The sequence below is a fragment of the Diabrotica virgifera genome, chromosome 1 (assembly GCF_917563875.1).
Source record: "Diabrotica virgifera virgifera chromosome 1, PGI_DIABVI_V3a".
Lineage (NCBI taxonomy): Eukaryota > Metazoa > Arthropoda > Insecta > Coleoptera > Chrysomelidae > Diabrotica > Diabrotica virgifera.
Window position 1 is genome coordinate 140,332,348 of NC_065443.1, and position 26,687 is coordinate 140,359,034.

A 26,687-nucleotide genomic window follows, 5' to 3' on the forward strand; every position below is an offset into this window, starting at 1 on the left:
TTACTCATTGTATTTTATGGACGTCGAAAAATTAGATGTATTTCACGTAAAAGTAATGTAAATAATACCAATATTTAAACAAAAAGTTTATGATTTCGCTTTTAAGATCATTTAGCATAACTATTTCAATCCAACCTTGATTTGAAGCTATTTTTTTCTTTAAAAATATCACAGGAGCTAAAATGATATTGAGTCTTATTTTCAAATCGCGCGCGGTGATGAAGTACTACCAAGCCTTTCTCCTCCTTCAAATACCATCACGTGACTAACATAGTTGGTTCGAAAGCTAAATTAATCGATTTATCGAATAATAGATACGTTTCGATAGGGTTATTTTTTTTATATTATTCTGATAATGAAATAGAATTTTAGTAAGACCAATTAGTTAATAGTAGAAGAAATTTAAAAACAAAAAGAAAATTCGTAATACTAATTTAAAGTAAGTAGAATAGTTTAACTGTAATTTAAAAATAATCGATTTTTATAATCGATGATCATTACCTCTAATAGCAGCTTCTCTGGGCGTCTCTGCCAGTCTCTGGCTTCTGAAGGCTTCTCACAACAAAAAGTGAAACGTGAAGAGCTTTATTTCCCTCGTTTTATTTTAGGCGGGTTTATTTATAGTAATGTCTTTCGTATTAACGTTTACCTCACTGCTCGAGGGTTGAAGTGCCATGATGCAATTAGAAAAAACAAGAAAGTGTCGAAGTGTCCTCCTCGAAATAAAAAGTGACCTGTGTTGTGTTTTTTGTTGGCAAATTTTTTAATGTGTCTTTAGGTCGGTACCATCTTTGATTCATTATCTTGTATAATAATTATACAGGACAAATGTTTTAAAGTCTCTAAATTCTAGTAAATAAATACATTGTTAATACTTTATATGCTTGTTTTATTTATATCATATTATGAGGATAATAATTACGTGATTCATAAGTTAATTAAGGTCGAATTATTTACGTGAACCGAGGACGTATCTTTCACGTGAATACTAATATTATATACATTCCCTAAAAGATACGTTAATCAACACGTATTTGCAACGTGAATTTCCCGAAAGATTTTATTGCTATTTAAGGTAAATAACACGTCTCTTGAAGACGAGTTATTCACGTAATTTAAAGACGTATTTTCAATGTGACATTCCAACCAAATTTTCACGTGAAATTCACGTAAGCAATTTACGTATATTGGTGACAAATGTACCCAAAATTCACGTAATTAACACGTCGGTCTGTTTGCTGGGATGACTAGTTTATTCGATGCATCGAAAAAAATACATCGATATATCATAAATATTCACTGTATCCGATGTATCGGATTGATTCGATGCATCGAATGGTAAATATCGATGTTTTTCGATACATCGATGTATATCGAGCATCCCTTTGAACCGATTAAACTTACAGATCATATAAACACTAGCACTGTTACTAATAAAACACTCGTATTCTAAGGTTATTCCGTATTTATATCTAGAATAGTTATTCTAAGTATAAGGTGGATATAGTACGAAAATAATTTGTTACTAATAAACTCTGTATAAGTTAGATATAAGTATTCCAACTTTATTCCGAAATAATAGTTTGGCAACGTCGCAATCTTCTGCAAAAATGCATAGAACAATGATATATTGTGTCAAATATGTCACTTTTGATTTTTCACTGTAACTGACAAACCAAATTAACCTAGGCGAAATGTTTTTTTTAAATCCGTGTAAAAATGAGAGCTTTTCAAATACCAAAGTAGATTTAATCCACAGTCAGTATTAACAGAGTTATTCAAATTGTTTATAAGCCAAAATTGACTCTACTTTTGTAAAATGTTTTCGGAATGATAAAAATGAGCTTTTAATATTGATTGATTTTTTTAAATACGTTTAAAATACCAGTATTCTTTTGTCATCTGGTTTCCACAGAATTGCTGTAATCATTATTATTTTCTGAACAATAACATTGCAAAAAAAGCACTTTGGGATAAACAAATTGAATAAAATTTAAACTAATTGACGAATCATTTTAAATTTTTTGTGCATTCTATGGACTGTTTGACTCAACTTTTCATGCAATATCAAATTCAAAGTGAATCACCTATTAAGTTTTCTAAAAACCTTACACCATCTTTAGAAAAACTGATATTTAATTCTGAATTCCTTATCCTTATCGGTGTATTGTGAAAAGGGATTTATTCTATCTTTGAAGTTTCCTTTTCGTGTATTATCTATCATGTTAATTAAATTATCAACTTCTTTGACAGCCGCAACACCCCTTAAACACATATTTTTAAAACCTTTTTATATACTTGGCTTGGTTGGTGTCACGGACTCCGCAAATTTTGTAATCCATTTTAACAATAGTTCTAGAATTCTAGACTAACTAGGTACTTGAAATTTTCAGGATAGCTAAGAGCTGACTAACAATGCAATATTTAACTGCTATTGTATGGATAAATGGATTCTTTTTTAAATTTCAAACTGTTTTAAAAATGTGATTTTTATGACATTTTATATTATTATATTATAATTACTCACAAAACAAATCAAAAGATAATAAATTTTTGCCTCTGATGACATTGACATTCATAAAATAGGTTATACCAGACTTAAACAAGGGTGTGGGTCGGTATAAACTTATACTAAATTTTTATACCAAGTATAACCTATATCTAAGTTATTCCATGTTTATTGGTAGTGATTTTGCCTATACCTGATATATTCTCAGTATAACTTTTATACTTGGTTTATTAGTAACAGTGTAGGTAAATAAGTAAAGTAACTTGTGGAGCGGTAATGATTAATTTCATTTGGGATGCTAATAGAGAACTTACACATTTTTGTTTTATTACATAATAATGAGTTTAGTTTAAAAATAATAAGATTTTCCAAATTTCACGCCTCAAAAACTTATAATAATTTATAACGATGTAAAAATTAAAAATCTTCTGTGTATTTAGATCATTCCAAACGATCCAAAAAGCAACCCTTGTCTTGTGACGTCATATCGTAATATTTTGTAATGACATTTCTCCTGTCTCATATAAAAGTATATACCATTTTGTTTACTTTGGAGTTTGATACAGTTTTTGAAGAGACATTATTGAGTTGTGTGTATATTTACTATGGAAAATAAAAGTGAATAGGTAGTATAAGTGTTGTTTATTACCATTGTGTTAAAGTACAAGCACAAGCATTAACACTAGAAAGTCGGGCTTAGCTTACCTACCTAGAATGCCGGAAGGGATCATTTTGGCCCCACGTCCTTTAATCAATTAAAACTCAGTTTAAAGAAATTAAATCTACTCTAGACGATAGAATCTGATTTTATTTTTTACTTTCATTGTTTAAGGTGATACAGTAGCGATCAACAGGTAGCCAAAACGCCTTCCAAGATTGCGGCTGTAATTTTGAATATTTTTTCGAGATATTTGGCACATGTATTCGTAATATAATAAAGAATGGCAGTACAGAGCCCAATTTGAAAAATATATTAATATGTGGAAATTACTCTGTAATTAAATACAATATTAAAAAAACGAGCCTGTACCACCATTAAGAAGGACAAAAAAATACACTTTCTTCAAATAAACTTTTTTATCCGATGCCTAGATTTTGTGTCATTTTGGAACTACTAATAAAATAAAAGATTTTATTAGTTCCAAAATGACACAAAATCTAGGCATCGGATAAAAAAGTTTATTTGAAGAAAGTGTAGTTTTTTGTTCTTCTTAATGGCGGTACAGGCTCGTTTTTTTAATATTGTATTTAATTACAGAGTAATTTCCACATATTAATATATTTTTTAAATTGGGCTCTGTATCACCATTCTTTATTATATTACGAATACGTGTGCCAAATATCTCGAAAAAATATTCAAAATAACAGCCGCAATCTTGGAATGCATTTTCGCTACCTGTTGATCGCTACTGTTTCCTCTTAACACATACGGTGCCTATCAAACACATTCGGAACACCATACAGTTTGCAGTTTTTGATATTTGCCACACATTGCCTTGTTACAGTCGCGGCAATGATTGGAAGTATGATTTCCTTTACAAAATATTTTCAACTGATATTTTTGTCGTTTTTGGATAGTAACAGTGATAGTTGTTGGTAGACCTGGTATTGCTAGGCGTAGTTCCAGATTTCGGAAGGCAAGGTATGGGGCCCATAATAGGGATGTTCACAAAAAATTAAAAAGTCATTTCAAACATGTAAAACGATTAAGAAACACCCTAGGAATAATTGTCCAAAATTTCAACAAAATTGAAAAAGCCTTTCTATAAAAAATCTTTATTAGAAATCTAGCATTATTTTAAATTTCAAGAACGCTTCTCTATTGGCCTGACGTCACTAGTTGCATACCCCAAGCGCGCGCCATTCTCATAGTGTTACTGTTTACCTGTTTCACGTTTCAGGTCATTTTATTTTGTTCTCTTCTTGTTTTATCAGGGTTAAAATGGAGTTTTATAGTGAATTTGTTTAGTTTAAAGTGGATAGACTGTTTGTAAGGACATATTTTGGGTTTTACAAAAATAAACAAATAAAATGGAAGAAGGTTTTCAGAAAGCCGATTCGTATAAACTACCGACTGTAGTGTAGATGTAACAATGGTGTATGATTTATTGGCATCTTGTAAAAAAATAAATCTACCACAGCTTTACTGAGTGTATATTCCATATAATTTTCCATGTCTTCTTTAAGCTAAAAAAATAAATGCTTAATACTCCACAAAAAAAATAGAGAAAGTTGTATGCTTGCATTGTACGCATGCATATTGTATACATACATTGGCTGGTTATTACTTTACCTTGGTTAGGTGTATTAAAAATATTTTTATTCTTCTTCATGTGCCTTGTCCGTTGTGGACGTTGGCTATCATCATGGCAATTTTAATTTCATTTGAGGCGTTTCTGAATAACTCGATCGATTTTTGTCCAAATCATTGGCGTAAGTTTTTAAGTCATGAGTGTCTTTTCTTCCGGGTCCGCGTTTGCTCTCTATTTTACCTTGCGTTATCAGTTGGAGTATACGATATTTATCATACCTCATGATATGACCGAAATATTTAAGATTTCGTTTCTTAATTGTAAAAGAGATTTCTTTTTGTTTTCCCATTCGACGCAATACCTGTACGTTGGTGTGGGTCGCCCAGGATATTTTGAGGATACGTAGGTACACCCACATCTCGAATGCCTCTAGCTTTTTCATTAATGTTTCCATTATTGTCCAGGCCTCTGCGCCATATAGCAAGACCGGAAATAATAACATTTTAGCAGCCGCATTTTTAGTGGGAGAGATATTATGTCGCAATGGGTGAAAATATTTCTCATGCATGTTGTTAAATGTTGCTATGTCCTTTTCAACTCTAGATCTTATTTCGGTTGTTTCGTATTTCGAGTTGACAACTGTTCCAAGGTAAAAAATATTTTTGAACTTGGGTATTATACATTTTCATTTCAACCAATATTTTCACTAAATTATTAATGATTTTAATATAATATAAAGTCATACCTACATCCACATGTAGTTATTTCAAGGTTTACTTTTACTGTATGTATTATTAGAATCCCGTTTTTAGGAATATCCCAGTTTAAGGAATACAAATTTGAGGTCCCGAAACTTTTTCATTTACTCTTTAAGGGGGTAGGTGCAAAATCTTGGTCCAATGCTATTTAAATTCATTCATTTTTTTCGAATCCTGAGAAAACTAATAAGTATTTTTGAAAAATGTAAATGCAGAAAGAACAATTACATTATTACCAAGGGCCGAAAGTCGCTGGAAAACTTCTATAATGTTTATTTTATTAAGTTAGTTCTTTAAGTTAGTTATTTTAAGTTCTAGCTGCAACAAACCATTTATTTTTCTGTTTTAAATACTGGAACGGTAATAAAAATCTTGTCAGAACTGTTTTTTGATGTATTTACACACCCAGGAACAAAACACTACTTATTTGGCTTTATTTTTAATAATGAAATACGTAAAAAACTGCGCACATTCAAATACACTGAGTAAATAAGTATACAAAACTAGTCGTCGATCAAAGACGTTACGACTGCTGACGTCACAGACCGTAGCCTCGCTGCAGGGTACCGTTTTTCTAGCCTCCAAGAAAAACAACATTATGAACTTATTTATCTTAAAAAATATACATTTTTAAACAGTTTTATGATTGTTACGTTATTATATACCTTGTAATCTATTGAATTTAACTATATTTAAAAATTAGTGAACATCCCTATTCTTCACACAGTCGAAGAATAAACTTACAAAGACTGAGTCTACTTCCAGTTATTTCTTTATAAATAATCCATGTATTTATTGCTTCCAAGTCAAGAGTATTATAAAACACGTACATAGGCCATCGTCTTGAAGTTACTTTTGTAGTTTAAAGACGCATTATTTGGTCCTCTACACCCACAATTGTATCTTTGTGTTCACCAACAATTTTATCTTTATTACGTAGATGATCAGTACCAGCGTTGATTGAGGTTAATCAATGGTAACCATTTACAATAGACATACATAAATATAATTTTACCCATCCGACAGGAATTTGAAAGAAAGGCTCGTCGAATTTCCCAGAAAACGATAATAATTTACACAGGGCCAATTTGGCCCCTTTAGACTTCTATGGTAGATTTGTTAGAAAAACCATTTAATAAATTTAGTAAACAAAATTTTTTGTGTTAAATAAGTCTTTGTATCAAAATATTAATAGTCATAAAATATGAAATTATTATTGCCTCAAATAAAAAAACTACAATAACTTCAAATCGCAACATGGGTCAAATTGGCCCCTCCGACTTTCTAGTGTTAGAAAACCTAAGATAATATTTATTAGATTACCAGTGGCTAAGAAATGGCATTTAATAAAGTGGTTAATGCATGCTCAAAGGACATTTAACGGGTCTACCCCAAAATCCCGACAACCAAAATTCCGACAGCCACAATTCCGACGGCCAAAATCCCGACACGCCAGAATCCCGACAGGCCAAAATCCCGACAGGCCAGAATCCCGATAGGTTTGATAAGTTTCTTTTTAACATATAATAGAGAGATTTTGCACCTCTTAAAATAACCGCTGATTTTGGCTCCGCTATGGTTAACTTTATTAAGCATAACGATTACGGCAACATTAAAAAGCAGAGTTTTTGCAGCCTGTCAAGTAGGTTTTTCGTGTCATCGTTATCGTTATTTAAACATAACCTCACTTCACAACGTTATTGTAATTTTAAACATATACTTGAACAGTTTTTGATATTTTAATTTATAGGTAATCAAAATTAAAATCTGTAAATGTAATTTTACTGATTTTTTTTTACATTCTGGCAACAAAGCAATTTAACCATTACTATAACGATAACGATAAGCACTACTTTAAACCTCCGTAAATTACGGAATCCCTTATGTTTAATAACGATAACGGATCATATATTCGCTACTGCGCAGACGTAGTATAACGATAACCATAACGGAATTGCAAAATAAGAGGTGCAAAATCTTTCTAATTACATTTATTTTTTGTTTTTTGTTTATGGCCATCTGTTTTTTTATTTTTTGTTACTAAACAAAAGTATTTTGTATTAAAAGTATTAAACAAAAGTCGGAATTTTTACTTATGCGAGGATTGTTGCATGTCGGGATTTTGGCCTGTCGGGATTCTGGCGTGTCGGGATTCTGGCGTGTCGGTGTTTTGGCCGACGGGATTTTGGCTGTCGGGATTTTGGCTGTCGGGATTTTGGGCGGCACCGCATTAAACACATTTTAGTTTATTTTCAAGGTCTTCGTGTATGTGAAAATAATTTTAATGTAAATATTTAATGTCTGTTGTTTGCTTAACAGTTTTTGTAATAAACCAAGTATATTTTGAACAAGAAGAAAATATAATTTTGTTATATTTTTATATATATTTACCTACACAATCTTTTTCTCGAACTATCCACAGAGAACGACAGTTCTCACCAGTGGCGCACAACACCCCTACAAGCGACACTATATATACACGAAATTTTCGATTTTCTAAACCTGACTGAATTGAAAATTGGGCCAAATCCCATCTTAAAGTTTAGGAAAAGACTCGTCCATCCATATGTTACCTCTCCATTTTGGTCCAAGGGTGTGGATTTTACGGCCCTTCCCATTTAAAGCCTGTTTTTCGTTCTCGTCCCCAAAACTCCCAAAAATTTCAAAAATTTAAGCCCGACCTTTGCGGCTTCTGATAGCACAGATCATTACCTTTCCAACGCATGTTTAATTTTGAAAATCGGTTATACCATTCAAAAGTTATCGAGCTCAGAAATATGACTCAATTTTTATTTAAAAAATGGAAAATGTTTGTGGATATGTATGTATGTATGTATGTATGTATGTATGTATGTATGTATGTATGTGTGTGGAAAAGTTACACCGATCTGAATTTTTTTTTCTGTGTTTCAAGAAGGTGTGAGGGCCGATTCAGAACCGGTCTAATTTTTGACTTCTGACTACCCGTAAGCCAGCTAGAGGACTAGGTAGATACAAAATAGCATATTTTTTGGGCGTATATATCTTAGGTTCAAGGAAAGACAGGAAAACCGCAAATACACCAAATCAATAGGGTTGAGTTAAGCTTTCAAGTGGCGCTTAAGCGATCAAGCTGAAACATACACACTGCTCGCCATAGCCAAAAAACTGAAAAATTAAACTTTGAAAATTTTGGTTTTTCGACAATTACTCAAAATTTCAACCTACGAATTACACCAATAACTGAGCGTTTGTAGAAGGACTCAGGACGCGTCTAACGGTGTATATCTCATATCTGGGAAAATTCGAATTTTTAAGTTATAGGCTTCATAAATATAATCAAATCTATTTCTTACGGGAAAAAACGGTTTTTCAAGCTCAATAATTCCTGTAATACGTTCAGTAATACTCGATCTTGGATGCTGGTCAGATACTACTTGTCAATACGTTTCAAATTCATGTTTAGTGATCAACATCAGGTAAACCGTTCAGAAGTTATAGAGCTCCAAAAGTATAATTAGTCCAGGAACTGAAATTTTTCACTTCGCAATTTTTACAGAATGGATAGATTTGCTTGAAAATTTGACAATAAGTAGTGGATAGTCCAAGGATCAAAATCTATATGATGCCGAAAGACGCTTTTACCATGGGGTTGTTGCCACCTCATCTCGAGGGTGGAAATTTTTTATTATATTTTGACCGCAAATGCTGGTAAAAATATTAATTATAAGCAAAAAATGTTCATTATACATTTTTTTGATAAAATTAATAGTTTTCGATTTATTGGTTATCGAAGCTGTTAGTTTTATATCGAAAAAATTACCAGAGAACGGCAGTTCTCGCCAGTGGCGCAGAAATACGCCCCCCTACACGCGACACTATTATATACACGAAATTTTCAATTTTCTAAATCTGACTGAATTGAAAATTGTGCCAACTCCCATCTTCAAGTTCAGAAAAAGACTCACCCATTCATATGTCAACCATCCATTTTGGTCCAAGGGTGTCGATTTTACGGCCCTTCCTATTTAGGTCTGTTTTTCGTTCTGGAACCCAAAACTCCCAAAAACTTCAAAAATTTAAGTCCGACCTTTGCGGCTTCTAATAGTACTGATCATTACCTTTCCAACGCATGTCTAATTTTGAAAATCGGTTATACCATTCAAAAGTTATAGAGCTTAGAAATGTGACTTAATTTTTATTTAAAAAAGGGAAAATGTTTTTGGATATATATGTATGTGTGTTTGAAAGTTAAACCGATTTGATATTTTTCCTCTGTGTTTGAAGAGGGGGTCAGGGCCGATTTAGAACCGGTGTAGTTTGTGACTTTTGACCACCCATAAGCCAGCTATAGGACTTGGTAGGTACAAAACGGCATATGTTTTGGGGGTATATATATTCGGATCAAGAAGAGCCAGGAGAACCGCAAATACATCAAATTAATAGTGTTGACTTAAGCTTTCAAATGGTGTTTAAGCCGTCAGAATCAGACATACACACGGCTCAGTATAGCCGAAAAACTGAAAAACTAAACTTTGAAAATTTTGGTTTTTCGACAATTACTCAACATTTCAACCTACAAATTGCGCCAATAACTTAGCGTTTATAGAAGTACACCAGACGAATTTAACGGTGTATACCTCATATCCCGGAAAATTTGAATTTTTTAGGTTATAGGCTTCATAAGTATGATAAAATCTATTTCCTGTGGGAAAAACGGTTTCTCAAGCTCAATAATTCCTGTAGTAGCTTCAATTTTCATACTTGAACTTAGATTCATCAGATACTACTGGTCAATACGTTTCAAACTCATGTTTACTGATCAAAATCGGTTAAGCCGTTTAGAAGTTTTTAAGCTACAAAAGTATAATCCAATTTACGATTATTCCCGAAATGGTTTATGTAGTTGTAGTGGTTACGACGCTAAATTTGATCTGGCAACGGGCAATCCGACTTCATTTACCGGCCATCTCAATTTTTTTTCAATCTATTTCGAATAAAAAAAAAATCTAGTGTACATTCGATGGACACTAGATCATTTGGGAGATAATGCAACAAAGGTGACCATTTATAAAGCTTGACGTGTAATAGAAGAACATTGCATTCAACTTCATACATTTAATTTATAAATAACTTTGAAAAACTCCTGATACAAGAATAAAAAACCGCTAAACGCCGTAAAAATGAGTGGCGCATAAAATATTCCAGCTACAAAAGATCTGATATGAATATTACGTGGCGCGAAAATGGATTTTCATTTGATGCAAAACAAAATTCTAGTTTTATTTTAAAAGATTTTTCCATAATATTTGCTAAATTTGAAGTAAACGCGCCACAAAAGAGTTTCAAAATTCAAACTGTATCAAAGTTACTCTTTTGTGGCGCGTTTACTTCAAATTTAGCAAATATTATGGAAAAATCTTTTAAAATAAAACTAGAATTTTGTTTTGCATCAAATGAAAATCCATTTTCGCGCCACGTAATATTCATATCAGATCTTTTGTAGCTGGAATATTTGATGCGCCACTCATTTTTACGGCGTTTAGCGGTTTTTTATTCTTGTTTTTACTATACAATTAAAATAAACTAATCATAATAATAAATATTTATGTTCATTATGTTCAAAACTACTTCCGTGCTTGTTTTGGACGTATGTTTTTTACCCCCAAAAAGGGGTGGTACTCATCCCCAGGGCAAAAGCACACATCGGCATAACATCACTTTTCTTTAAATGCCAAATTTCATGTGAATGAAGCGGTTCTTTAAAATTCGGAGCAAAACCCGATAGTAAATGGACTATGATAGATTTTTAAAAAGTTGTACACTTACCCTCGACAACTTTGTTAAAATAGTATTTTCTTACTAGGTCCTCAGCTCTTATCCAATAAAAGGTTATGAGTCGCTGAACAAAAGTAATTTCTTTGCCGTATTCTCCTAAATAATATGGAATATAAGATGGCGCCGCATCGTTTCCAAAAGTTTCCGAAATAAACTGAGGTAGTAGAAAAGCTGTTACTTCCACTGCAGGAGGGTAGTGGAATCTTTGAATTAAGGGCAAAGTACATGGACCGCAGCTATTGTCAAATATAATCAAATCAAATTTATAATCCTTTGGATAGTTTAGAATTATCTTTAGAGCATCTGAGTGCAGTATATAGTTGCAAGTAGTAAGGCAGTAGTCAACATATACCAGCATATGCTTTAAAACTGTCATCTCAAAAAATGATTGGAAATCTGTTTCGGAATTAATCTTATCAACGAGACCTGAAAAATATAATTTGATTCTATCACTTATTTTAAAATTTAAAGTTATCCTACAATAGTAATTGTTTTGCAATGGTTAGGTAATTGTTTTAGTAATTGTTGTATTGCGAACTAAATAATTCTTTGATAGAAAAAAACTAGTTAGTTTAAACTACATTCTTCAGGTACCATCTCCGCGACGGAGGTCGCCAATCATCATAGCTATTCGAACTTTAGAGACAGCTGCTTTGAAAAGTTCATTTGATTTACATCTATACCATTCGCTCAGTTTGCGCAACCATGATATTCTACGTCTCCTTTTGTTTTTTTCCTTGGATCTTTCACCGCATAATGAGTTGGAGCAACTTGTATCTCTCTCCACGTGTAATATGTCCGAGACATTCTGGTTTTGATTGTATTTAATTCTTCTATGTAAGAAAATATTAAGTAAGAAAATTTCTGCATTAAGTTACTTCGATTTAACAATCAAATACTGGTCTAAAAAGCCTCCCCCACCTTATATTCAGATTTTTGTAATACTTGCAATATTAGCAAAATGATTAAAAAACCACCTCAATCGGATTTATTTCAGGCTTTAGAAACATCAATAATTCTAACTCCTTTATATTCTGTACTTCACACACTTGGTAAAACTACCCTTAATGATTATACCCCAAAATACCCTAATCACCTACAAAATATACCGATGCTTCAAAACAAAATGATGGTGTGAGCTGTGTCTTTTATTTATTCTCATTAGATGTTAAAACAAAATTAAACTTAATTCCAACAATATCAATATTTTTAGCACAAACTATTATAGCTATCATAGTTTAAATAAATATCATAAACTGAGAGCAAATCATGCTCTTACTCCATCTTACATGCATAGAATCGGCTTGGCAGATACTCCCTATTGTACTTGTGGCAAAATCGGAGATCTTGACTTAAATGTCATTTACAGATAAATAACATAAACGACCTTTAATGGAATTAAAAAATTTAAAATGTTGTTTCCCAAGTTGTACACTAGGAATAATTTGTTAATTTGGTTTGAAAAAATTAAAAAAAAAATGATATATAAAAAATAACATATAATAAAATAATAATAAAAAATAAATAAACAAAATAATTAAAAAAAAATAGAAACAAAAAAAAAAGAAAACAAAAATAAAGAAGCAAGTAAAAAAATAGAAATAAAGAAAATGATTACCACAAATTAAAATATATAATAAAAAAAATATAATATAATAATATGTTGTATCAAAAAAACAATATTGTAGTACAGTAAAACCTGTCAGTAACGGCCACTAAAAATGAAAGAGCTATTGGCCGATATAGAAAGGTGGCCGCTATTGCCAATTTTTGTAGTCTACATATAATTGGTTTGGGAAATTTTTAAACTGGCCGTTAGGACAGGTGGCCGATGTTGGCAGGTGGCCGTTAACACAGGTTTTACTGTACTTACGTTATGAAATAAGAAATTTATGACTATGAATCTGCAATGAATCACAAACAAGCCTGGCTAATTGGCTCTGCCAAAGCCGTTTTTCAAGCAAAAAAAAAATATATATATAGCTATCATAAAAGCATTAGTCCTGTCGCCAAGGGGGTACAACGGCCTCCTGTATTTAGATGGACTCCAAGTTTTTTTTAATGTATTTTGACCGGTGGAACACGAATTTTTTGGGTAACAGTTGATCCGAATGACGATAAGATTGTTATAAACAAAGAACTTGAGGAATTACATAACAGCGATTTTTCGCAAAACAAAACTTTTTTATATTTTTTGGGTCATTCTAAGCAAAAAATGTTCTTACAAGTTTTTTCGTAGGGTGCACAGTTTTCGAGATAAATGCGGTTGAACTTTCAAAAAAACGAAAAATTTTCAATCAATTTTTGAACCCGAATAACTTTTAATTCAAAAATATAATAGGAATTCTAATTACAGCATTTGAAAGTTCAAGTCAAAGTATACGAGTTTTGATTATTTGCATTGCTAAAAATTAATCTTTATATTGTTAAACAAAGCTATAAACAGATAGTGTTTGAGCGTTTTGACGCATGCTCAATGCATGCGTTGTAATGCATGCTACGTAGAAATTGCCTGTTTGCGGGCGCTTGTCTTGTACCTTCTGGCTCGCTTTTAAATGAGAGATGCATTGAAAATATCACTCAAGCTCTATATGTTTATAGGTTTGTTTAACAAAAAAAAATTAATTATTAGCAATGCAAATAATCAAAACCGGTATAATTTGACTTGGACTTTCAAATGCTGTAAGCAGAATTGCTATTTTATTTTTTAATCAAAAGCTATTCGGGTTCAAAAATTGTAATTTTTTGATTTTTTGAAAGTTCTGCCGCGTTTATATCGAAAACTGTGCATCCTACAAAAAAGCTTGTAAGAACATTTTTTGCTTAGAATGACCCAAAAATACAAAAAGAATGCTTTATTTTGCGAAAAAACGCTGTTATGTAATTCCTCAAGTTATTTGTTTATAATAATCTTATCGACATCCGGATCAACTGTTACCCAAAAATTCGTGTTCTGCGGGTCAAAATACATAAAAAAACTTGGATAAGTCCATCTAAATAAAGGAGGCCGTTGTACCCCCCCCCCTGTCGACAGCACTACATGTCAATCCGCCGAAAATAAAAATCTCAAACAAAGAAACACATTATCCGACTCATTATCTGTCTTCAAAAGTTTGTCTAATCAACTATACGACAATTCTATTAAGGCAAATCCCTACATCAAATAATTAAAAATACTATTATCTAATCTAACAAATACGTGGATAAAAGTTCATATTAATTTTGAAAATAATGAAAAAATAGATCAGTTGGTAAAAGACAGCATTTTCAGCGGCGACGAAACAGTGAAAAAAATTGGATTTCAAGAATGCATAACCATAAGTAAAGCTAGGGCTACATGATAACTGGAAATTTAAATGGAATCAATAATAGAAAAGACTAAGTTTTCACTCTAATGGCATATAACATATCCCACCAGAATGAAAACAATGGGAACCATTTTGATTTACATTTACTCTGTGTGGAGTATGAAGGGAACCAGTCTCGTTGGAACTTTACCGCGCTGAGCAGATGTGACGTGAATTGTAAATTGTAGAATTCCCTCATCTTCCTTAGTCTCAGCATCCGTATGGCTTGCAAATTGTAGAAGCCTCGGAGGTGTAACCAGAGAAGGTTCCCATTGTTTTCATTCTGGTGGGATATGTTATATGCCATTAGAGTGAAAACTTAGTCTTTTGCTAGCAGTTGCCGCTAGGGCATCTATGCCATTTCTTTCGTTGCAGTTCGGGACTGCACGCTGGGGTTTGTTTTGGTTGGATCAGGGAGAGCAGCATATGTGCCTCCTGATGAGAGACTAATAAGTTTCGAAACCGGTAGAGGTGCTTGCAGCACTCTCTGATTGGACTGGAATATGGTTCGGCTGTATTTTCGTTTTGCAACGAAATTGAAAATGGTTATTCCTTTTTGATTTACATTTACTCTGTGTGGAGTATGAAGGGAACCAGTCTCGTTGGAACTTTACCGCGCTGAGCAGATGTGACGTGAATTGTAAATTGTAGAATTCCCTCATCTTCCTTAGTCTCAGCATCCGTATGGCTTGCAAATTGTAGAAGCCTCGGAGGTGTAACCAGAGAAGGTTCCCATTGTTTTCATTCTGGTGGGATATGTTATATGCCATTAGAGTGAAAACTTAGTCTTTTGCTAGCAGTTGCCGCTAGGGCATCTATGCCATTTCGTTCGTTGCAGTTCGGGACTGCACGCTGGGGTTTGTTTTGGTTGGATCAGGGAGAGCAGCATATGTGCCTCCTGATGAGAGACTAATAAGTTTCGAAACCGGTAGAGGTGCTTGCAGCACTCTCTGATTGGACTGGAATATGGTTCGGCTGTATTTTCGTTTTGCAACGAAATTGAAAATGGTTATTCCTTTTTGATTTACATTTACTCTGTGTGGAGTATGAAGGGAACCAGTCTCGTTGGAACTTTACCGCGCTGAGCAGATGTGACGTGAATTGTAAATTGTAGAATTCCCTCATCTTCCTTAGTCTCAGCATCCGTATGGCTTGAAAATTGTAGAAGCCTCGGAGGTGTAACCAGAGAAGGTTCCCATTGTTTTCATTCTGGTGGGATATGTTATATGCCATTAGAGTGAAAACTTAGTCTTTTGCTAGCAGTTGCCGCTAGGGCATCTATGCCATTTCGTTCGTTGCAGTTCGGGACTGCACGCTGGGGTTTGTTTTGGTTGGATCAGGGAGAGCAGCATATGTGCCTCCTGATGAGAGACTAATAAGTTTCGAAACCGGTAGAGGTGCTTGCAGCACTCTCTGATTGGACTGGAATATGGTTCGGCTGTATTTTCGTTTTGCAACGAAATTGAAAATGGTTATTCAATTTTGGAATCAATAATGTCTAAATTGTCTGAAGGTACACTTTTTTAGATACATCTGAAAATCCCGCGATATTGTTCTTCTATCTCTCGAGTAAAATTTGGCCACGTCTGTTGCCCCGCACATCTATATAAAATCAATTTAATACAGTCGGATTTGTGCGAAAATTACAATGCAACAAGTGACTTGGATCATATATTTTTGCGTGTGACCAATATGTGATACAAAGAAATCTATCAATATTCAGATATTGCAAGAAAACTTTTATCCATCGTATAATCTTATGAAAATACTAGCTTTGAACAAACCGTAAAATGTAAGTATTCTTCTAGATTATGTCCAGTCATGTAAATTGAAACTTTAGATTAGGTCTAGATTTGCAACCTTTGTCTTTTAGGGCCAAACCAGACGGACCACTCTGCAGCGCTACTCTGTGGATCCACAAAGCAGCTTCCGATGAATGGCCGTGGGTTCTTATGTGAAGTGGACGTTGCACCCCAGACGAGCGACTGTGGCCAGCCACAGTCGCCGACCGTCACTGCTAGTGGCGTCCACTAGTGGCAAAACCCATTCAGACGGACCACTTTTGTAGCTGCCGCAAATGTTTACGAGAGTTTATAGGGTGAGCACCTAAAATGAATTTCGATGCGGAACGGTTTTTGATTGAAGTGCAAAACAGACCGGCTATATGAGATACTAGAACCCGAGGGCAGATTAGTAGGGTATTAAAAGGAAAAGCGTGGGACGTCATCTTTGAATTATTTGTTTCTAATTTTAAAGAGGGTAGCCCTATCGAAAAGAATAAATCCCGTAAGCAATGTTTTCTCTATTTATATTTACATTTTATTATATATTGGATGCATTTGAACTGAACAAAACAAATACTCACAATCTTGTTTGTTTATTTATGTTAAATAGTGGGGTTCCATGCTAGGCCAAAACAGGTTTTATTGTTTGTTGTTGAAAACAAAACGATAAGATATCAGTTAAAAGAGGGTTGCAAGCTATCATGTTTAGATATATTCAATGTCATCATCTCCTTAAGGGCCTCTTTCACTCAGTTGTCAGGTTGTAACAAACCATTTTCCGCCTGTAGGATACCAGATGTACTGGTTGATTTTTTATGTGCTTCTTTCTGTGATATAGCTGTTTTTGTCTGGTTCTTCTTAATTACATTTATGGAGTTTATTGGTATCTTTTCAAAAGCGTTGAAATTTTATAAAATATTTGAAACTATGGACATTAAAAACACTGATTTTCACGAACTCACTTTAAAAAAAAAATAAGCGGGCAAGTTTTTAATCATTTGAACAAACTTACTGTTTTTTCTCATCCATTACATTAAACGCCGCACCCTTCGAAACGATTCACTTCACAGCGTAGTCACCGGCGCTAGAAAATCGCCTGTTTCAGCCACTCTGTGGATGCACAGAGTAGCGCTGCAGAGTGGTCCGTCTGGTTTGGCCCTTATCCCTGGTAACAATACCCCTTATTCCTACTAAGTCTGTGGTTAGTCACCCTGAACGACCCCTAGGTGCGAAAATTTTTTCACTGCTCTTCCCTTGATTGTTCGATTAGATTCGCTAATAGTATTTATTAGTCCAGGGTAATAAGGATTTTCTCGGAACACTCAAAGATCCAGGAAGCTGATTACTTTTTTAGTTATTGTAGACCTATAGGAAGAAAACCTACCTGTTTCCTGCCTAGAGTTCGCGTCCGTTTTTTAATTATTAACAATTTAGTGCAAAAATCGCGATTTTTTCGATTTTTTGCACTCTATTCAAAAACTAAATAGTTGACATAAAATTACAAAATTCAGTTTTTTAGAACATTGAAAAACCTAAAAAATGCCGATTATTGAAAGTTAAAAAGTTAATTTGTTGCTACGCAAACTGCAAAATAAGTGAAAATGGTTATTTGTTAATACCTTTTAATAAAACTGCCTTAGAACTTTAGTGTTTCACCCAAAGGTGGACATTGGGGTACTTAACAAACTCTCAAAATTTGAGACCGATCCATTAATTAGTTTAAGAGTTATTCTATTTGTTTATCCCAGAGACCTTTATTTTGCAATAAGATAAGACAGAAAATAATGAAGATAGTGCAATTCGGAGTATGCGAAATGAAAGTAGAAGAGCGATAGTATCAAAATGTATTAAAGAGAGATAAAAAAATAATTAACATAGTCAAAAATCCTAATGCCAAATTTTTAAAATTTTGTAGTTTATAAACATTTAGAAAACTTTAAAAATGTTGTCCGTAGAAACAATCTTTTTATACAATGCGTCCATAAAGTAACGCATAAATTCATTATTTCGTAAACCGGCGACTTTGAGGAAAAATACCGAAACAGGTAGATTTTTATTTTTAATTTCCGAGTTTTTGGCATATATATCATACTAGTGACGTCATCTATCTGGGCGCGATGACGTAATCGATGATTTTTTTTAAATTAGAATAGGGGTCATGTAATAGCTCATTTGAAAGGGTATTCAATTCTATATTCAATAGTGTAAAGATTAACATAATTATTTATACAGGGTGTTCAAAAAACATTTTTTTAATTAAAATAATTTAGACAAAAAGAAGAATGTATGTAATTTATTTAATTCAAAATGCGTTTTACTACTGTCAGAAAAGAGGAACAAAAAATTATTTGACAAATAAACATTGATTTTCGCTTAAACGAAATGTTCAAACTGGCAAGAGGCAAGAGGCAAGTAGGTGGCAGCTTTAATATTGAATTTAAGCGAAAAGCAATATTTATTTGTCAAATAAACATTTTTTCCTGTTTATTTGACAAGATTAACACGTATTTTGAATTAGAAAAATTACATACATTCTTCTTTTTGTCTCAATTATTTTAATTAAAAAAAATGTTTTTCTGAACACCTTGTATAAATAATTATGTTAATGTTTATATTAGGGAATAGATAATTGAATACCCTTTCAAATGAGCTATCACATGACCCCTATTCTCATTTAAAGAAATCATCGATTACGTCATCACGCCCCGATGGATGACGTCACTAGTATGATATATATGCCAAAAAATCGGAAATTAAAAATAAAAATCGACCTGTTTCGGGATTTTTCTATAAAGTCGCCGGTTTAGGAGTAATTAATTGATGCGTTACTTTATGGACGCACTGTATATGCGAAAAGATAGTATTTTAACACGAATTTTCAAATAAAAAAATTTAGCCTGGGCTTATTTGGGACAAAGTTAGCCATATGTTTTTTTTTTTAATTCACAGCTAATTTGTTTATAATACTTAAGAAATCTCATTAATGCCATTTTAAAGAATGGGATTTGTATTTTTTCTTAAAAAATTTGCACAAACATTATACGCTCTGAGCTTCGCTGGTGTCGCTCCTAGCGGTTACTAATTCAACTTTTACGGGTAATTTTTAAATTTATTATTTAATTGTTATCGCTTAATATTTACAACGAAAAAAAAATAATTAAATTGTAATCGATTTTTTTAAGATTTTTCTAATCATTTTGACGTTCTATTGATAAAATATCAATTTCTTACTTCGGATACTTTGACAATAATCGTGTAGATGACGCTAAGATTATAATAGATTATTTATAATTAGATATTACGGAACATTAAAAAAACTTAAATTCAGTATTTAAAACGTAAGTATATTTAAGGTAAAAATATATACCACAGCTTTGACCAACTAATATTGTTTATAATTAATGTTTTTAATTTTAATTTTAAATTAATCACTTTGACATTTATGTCAAATTTCCAGTAAACGTTTACAAACTTGTCACTACTGGCGTTCGCGAATTTGTATATATCCCCTCTACGTACGAGCTCACAGCGTATACCTTCACAGCACCCTCTACGATTTTTCAAAAATGTAGTGCAAACGATTACTAGGGGGAATCTACAAATCCAGCGAGTTAAAATACCGAAAAAGCAATTTCAAACGAATATAATTTGCTGTATCTTCAGATCAACTCAATGGATTTTGATCTTTCTTTTTTTAATTGGTATGTAATTTTTACGTAGGTACATTACAAATATGCAATTTGTTTATAAATTTATTAATTAATAAACAGTCCAATTTGTTTAAACAATTCTTGAAAAAATATTTTTTTACAAAAATCTATTTTTTTAATCATAGTATCATTAATGATTACAGAAAAAGTTAAAGTACACTTTAATAAATAAATGATTTTTATTTGATAATTATTTAACTTTTTCTATGATTAATAGGGATAGTATGATTCAAATCATGGATTTTTGGTAAAAAACTATTTTTTCAAAAATTGTTTAAACAAATTAGACTGTTTATTAATTAATAAATGTCTAGACAAATTGCATATTTGTAATGTACAGAAAAATTATATACAAATTAAAAAAAGAACGATCAAAATATATTCAGTAGATCCCGAGATATAGATAATGATCTTAGTTTTAAGTTGCTTCTTATAGTTTTTGAACTCGTGCATTTGTTGGCTCCCAGCTCCCCCTTCACTTACCACGACTAGTCACCAATTAAACTACATTTTTAAAAATTCGTGTATAATGCCAGTTTTTCTAATATGTAAAATGACTTTTTCTACAGACAATATTTTTAAAGTTATTCTAAATGTTTTTAAACTAAAAAATTTCACAAATTTGGCATTAGGATTTTTGACTACATTAGATAATCTTTTTATCGTTTTTTAGTACATTTTGATAGTATCAGTTTTCTACTTTCATTTGGGATACTCAGAATTGCCCTATCTTCATTATTTTCTGTCTTATGTTATTGCAAAATAAAGGTCTCTGGGATAAACAATTAGAATAACTCTTAAACTAATTAATGGATCGGTCTCAAATTTTGAGGGTTTGTTAAGTACCCCAATACCCAATTTTGGGTGAAACACTGAAGTTCTAGGGTAGTTTTTGTAAAAGTTATTAACAAATAACGATTTTCACTTATTTTGTAGTTTGCGTAGCAACAAATTAACTTATTAACTGTCAAAAATCGGCATTTTGAATGTTTTTTTAATGTTCTAAAAAATGAAATTTTGTAATTTTATGTCAACTATTTAGCTTTTGAATGGGGTGCCAAAAATCGAAAAAATCACGATTTTTGCACTAAATTGTTAATAATTAAAAAAGGGACGCGAACTCTAGGCAGGAAACAGGTAGGTTTTCATCCTATAGGTATACGATAACTAAAAAAGTAGTCAGCTACCTGGATCTTTGAGTGTCCCGAACATGGTCTATTTCTAGCTTATTACCCTGGTCTAACTGGTGTATGGTAGGTTTCTTGTTCACTGCCTTTTTTGTGAGTGTTAATGTTGAACAAGATTCGAATAGCTCAGAGGGCTATGGAGCGCCAGATGTTGGGTGTCTCCCTGAGGGATCGAATCCCAAACGAAGAAATACGTCGTAGAACAAAATCAACAGACGCTGTCAAAAAAATCGCGTCGCTAAAGTGAAATTGGGCAGGACACGTCGCCATATTGTAAGATGGACCGATGGACAAAACGTACTGTCGAATGGAAGCCACGAGAAGAAGCACTGCGGAGCAGAGGACGGCCACCAACCAGATGGGCCGACGATATGAAGTATGTTATCGGTAACTGGATGAAAGCCGCGCACAGAACAGAGACAGATGAAAAGAGCTGAGGGACACCTATGTCCAGCAGTAGACGCGTACAGGTTGATGATGATGATGATGGTAGGTTTAGTTGGAGGAAATATTGCTGGCTAAATGGGCACAGTTCCCAAAGGCCATGAAAGAAGAAAAAAGCGAACCATTTGTTTATTCCAATAGTAGTTGAAGAAATAGAAGAGAATGTGAGATAAAAGTGTCTAGCAAATGTGAATAGTAATAGGTAACATCTAATACTTTATACTATGTATAACTTTATACTGTTTTTCCTAAAGTCACAAGTATTTTTATTAAATTTACCTTTGACATCGATGGGATGATAGTTTTTGAATAATTTGTTCTCCACTGGTGATCCAGCTAACATGGTTATATTGTGTCCTTTTTTTAAAAGGCCTTCCGATAGTTCGTAATTCCATATTTGATGACTTGGACTCGGATTATTACTAACGAAGAGAATATTTGAGCCAAAAACTGAATTCAAACTAAATAGTAAAGAGACGAGCTGTTTGAACTGCATACTTTAAACTGCAGGAGCTGATAAGAAATGATTTAAAAGTGTTTTTGCGAAGGCTATTTATTAAATTGTGGAACCATGGACGTACGTGAAATATTAATGTTAATAAATATTAATGGAATCTTAAGTTTTGGACTAGGGGATGATGGGGTAGTTTTTGAGGATTGGTGGATTGATCAGTGTATCACTCTGACATTCATTGTCGTTACAATTAACACATTCCCTTCCAGCTATATTTTAATATATAAGTCTTCTACGTGCCACATATACTGTAGGTTTTTTGTATACAAAGCCTTGCTTTTTGGTTGTTTCGTTAAAATTAATGTATATTTAAGAAACCAATCTTACATATATCTTCTAATCCACGTTGGTCTTTTGTGTGTATTTTAAATACAATACAAAATACTTTTCTTAATTAAAAATTTTGGATATAATGAAATATAACGGTACTTTAAGAATATCACAAGGAAAAATTCGTGTAACTAGCTGTATACCATAAATCACAAAAAATAAAAACCTTATCTTTTAAAAAGTACCTATATTTAAAATCTCTAAAAAGGGTAATATCACAACAAAGCGTTTTCGGGATCAATATTCCATCATTAGTGTTATCACCTAAAATAAGTATAGCTCTATAAGTAAAGCAAACGTGAGGTTAAATTTTCACTAAGGTAAAAAAGGTTAATAGATAGACAGTAATTCTTACAGGTTAACATGCTCTAAGCAACCAAAATATAAATACTCAAGGGTAAATACCCTTGTAAAAAATATATGGGTAAAAAAAATCTGACTATATAATATAACGTCAACATTTTAAAACAATTCAAGGGTATTTAGCCGTATATTTTGGTGGCTTAAAGCATGTAAACTTGTAAGTATAACTAGGTATCTATTAACCTTTTTACCTTAGTCAAAATTTAACCTCACGTTTGCTTTACTTATAGAGCTACACTTATTTTAGGTGATAACACTGATGAAGGAATATTGATTCCGAAAATGTTTTGTTGTGATATAATCCTTTTTAGGGATTTTAAATATACCTTCTACAAGATAAGATTTTTATTTTTTAAAGGTACTTTACACTTGAGCGAGATTAATATTTTTTAACATACCTCGTATACGGTTGATAAAATTTGATAACTGATGATTGCATTTTAGGTTTTAGACTATACAGAGCAGTTTATGAAGAATAACTTTTTTTTGTAAAATTGATAATAAAAAAGTTTCCCATATGGTTCTAAGTTACGCAGACACACTGTATAATTATACAGTTTGTCCCTGTAAGTTGTATCCATATGGAAAACTTTTTTATTATTAATTTTACGAAAAAAAGTTATTCTTCATAAAAGGCTCTGCATGGTCCAAAATCTAAGATTCAACCATCAGATATCAAATTTTATGAATATTATACGAGGTATGTCAAAAAGTTTGAATTTCACTCAAGAGTAAAGTCGCTTTATTTTTCACAATATTGAAAATTGCTTTTATGAAAAGTTGTTTGGAGTTAAAAACTATATTCTAATATGTAATTACATCCTTCTAATTGATTTTTTTTTTAAATTATGGATAACTAACATTATTTTCAGTAATTTTAATTCTAAGTCTTTTATTATTAATTTTACGAAAAAAGTGATTCTTAATAAAAAGTTCTGCATGGTCTAAAATACTCTAAATCCTAAAATACAACCATCTTATGTCAATTTTATACGAGGTATGTCAAAAAAGATAAATTTAGATCAAAAGTAAAGTACCTTTATAGTTCAAAATATTTCAATTAGAAGGATGTAATTACATACTGAAACATGGTTTTTAATTCTTAATACCTTTTCATAATAACAATTTTCGATATTGTGAAAAATAAAGGTATTTTACTCTCGAGCCAAATTCATATTTTTTGACATACCTTGTCATTGACTTGATAAAATTTGACATAAGATGGTTGTATTTTAGGTTTCAGACCATGCAAAACTTTTTATTAAGAATCACTTTTTTTCGTAAAATTAATAATAAAAGAGTTATCAGAATTGAAATAACTGAAAATAATGTTAGTTATCCATAATTTTTCAAAAAAATGGTTTTCAATTAGAAGGATTTAATTGCATATTAGAATATAGTTTTTGATTCCAAGCAACTTTTCATAATGACAATTTTAAATATTGTGAAAAATAAAGCTACTTTACTCTTGAGTGAAATTCAAACTTTTTGACATACCTCGTATAATATTCATAAAATTTTATATCTGATGGTTGCATCTTAGGTTTTGGACCATGCAGAGCTTTTTATGAAGAATAACTTTTTTTCGTAAAATTAATAATAAAAAAGTTTTCCATATGGATACAACTTACATGGACATACTGTATAAAATCGAATGAAAACAAAGTTGCTCGTTCCGTAGTGATTGTGAAACTGAGTTAAGAAAGATTAACAGATTACAAAAAATATATTCCTCGTGTAAGCATTTTGTCAACCTTCACCTGAAAAATGTTTTCGATGATCATGAACGATGTTTTAAATTAATGCCATGCTCATCCTGTAATGACTGATATAAATAAAAGAAAGAATCGTGAAGAATATTTCACAGAAGTGTCAGTGCCTTGGGACTTGGGATTTCCAAGCCAGTTCCTGTTCACACAGCGCTCAAAAAAATTTAAATGAATGAAACGATTCGATCTAATTAATGGAATTTCCTCTTATCATAATACGTAAATAAAATGGTGGAAAAAAATTAACAAAAAATAACTACAGGAAAATTGTACCATTTTACTCACTTATCAGATTTGATGAGATCAGATTATAATTTTTACGATTGTACAATGTTGCCATATCTTCGGACTTTCTTAGGTTATTTCGTGTGAAGGGAGGTAATAAGATAAAAAAAAGATGACAATGAGAAGTAACTATGTTTAAATTAGTCAGAACCCTATAGAATATTATTTTTTAAGCTGTCAAAAACTAGATTTTAAAATCGTTTAAAGAAAATAATTGAATCGATTAATTCTGAAAGGGCCTAAGTGCAATTTCCGCCATTTTTTATTATGCTAAATTAATTATTGGTCTAAATCCTAGCGTTTGGTGAAGAAAAGAACTAAATTCGATTATTCCTTACTTGTATTTCTGGGTGAGAAAATAATGGTTTAGTACAGAAAGGACCTAAGTAAACTAACTTAGCCCCTTTAAGAAATAAATATTAAAACTGTGTGTCGTGCTGTAGTTGATCTTGCGCTATGTTTTGTTTTGAAATGCATCCCTTGTGTGTCGAAATAATTTTAGTGATTTAGTGGCTTCGATACTGTGTCTTTAAGAGTAATATAATATTCGCATTTTGTGGCAATATGTCTAGATGGGACGAAAATACGAACCTTCACTGAAAGTGAAGATGAGCTGTCTCAATCAGATAATCTTAGAAAAAGACAGCGAAGTGTGAGACCTAATGATAATTATCAACGAAATTTAACCAAAAAAGCTAGATTAAAATTCAGAAGTACCCACACAGAAATTATTGCTAATTCAAGTGAAAAAAAAGCAAGTTGACTGTAAAATAAACTAAAACTAGTGAAATACTGGATTTGCAAAGGCTATTTGCAAAACCTTAACCAGATAATCTTAGAAAAAGACAGTGAGATGTGAGAAATGGCGATAATTGTCAAAGAAATTTAACCAAAAATCTAGAGTGAGCAGTATTTGAAATTCAGAAGTACCTACACAGAAATTATTGCTAATTCAAGTTCCAAAAGCAAGTTTACTGTAAAAGAAGTTAAAACTAGTGAAATTCTTGATTATAAGCAATGGTGGCCTAAGTACCTAATATAAAAAGACAAGCCTGTCCACTAAATCTCAAAAAAAAATATTGCTCGATGTCAAAATACTTCTTTTGCTATTTAGATCTTTAATCATTATGTATATAGCTCCGAAACTTCAGGTTATGTAAGGGCGTCGGAATATAGCAATAGGATTTTTGGTGTTAATCACTTTCATTTGGCTTTACCGAAACACAACAGCCAATTTAATATCGAATGGACCAAAATACCAGTATATCCTGAAGACATGGTGCCAATTTTGGAAGCATAGATAATGAAATTCCTGGAACACCAAGAAATCCAAAGACAATTTATCTTAATAGAACTGAAAACCATTTTTTTCGATTTTGTTTTAAACTCTGTAAAATAATGTTTTATATCCATGTTGTATGTTATATTATTACTTCAGTTTTGGTTAAATATATTTTTGTGGCTCTTTTACACAATAAAATTACTATGTTAGAGGATTGATTATATAAAAACCTATAAAATTAAATTTGTTTTATAAAATGTATATTTCCGAAAGGATCTAAGTTAATTTTTTTGAAAAATTCGTACAATAAAGAAAATTAAAAATTTTAGATTAATT

At 32.0% G+C, this 26,687-nt stretch overlaps 1 protein-coding gene across 1 annotated transcript in view; it reads right to left on the minus strand.

Annotated features, from left to right (window-relative positions):
* Positions 1–22,307, minus strand: part of LOC126891709 (UDP-glucosyltransferase 2-like) — a 61,712-nt gene extending 39,405 nt beyond the window's left edge. The window contains exons 1-2 of the mRNA XM_050660974.1: positions 22,088–22,307; positions 11,328–11,762 (exon numbers count right to left, since the gene is read on the minus strand). Coding sequence (XP_050516931.1) covers positions 11,328–11,762; positions 22,088–22,304 — 652 coding nt within the window. The 5' untranslated portion in view covers positions 22,305–22,307. The remainder of the gene's footprint in view (positions 1–11,327; positions 11,763–22,087) is intronic.
* Between the last annotated feature and the right edge of the window lie 4,380 nt (positions 22,308–26,687).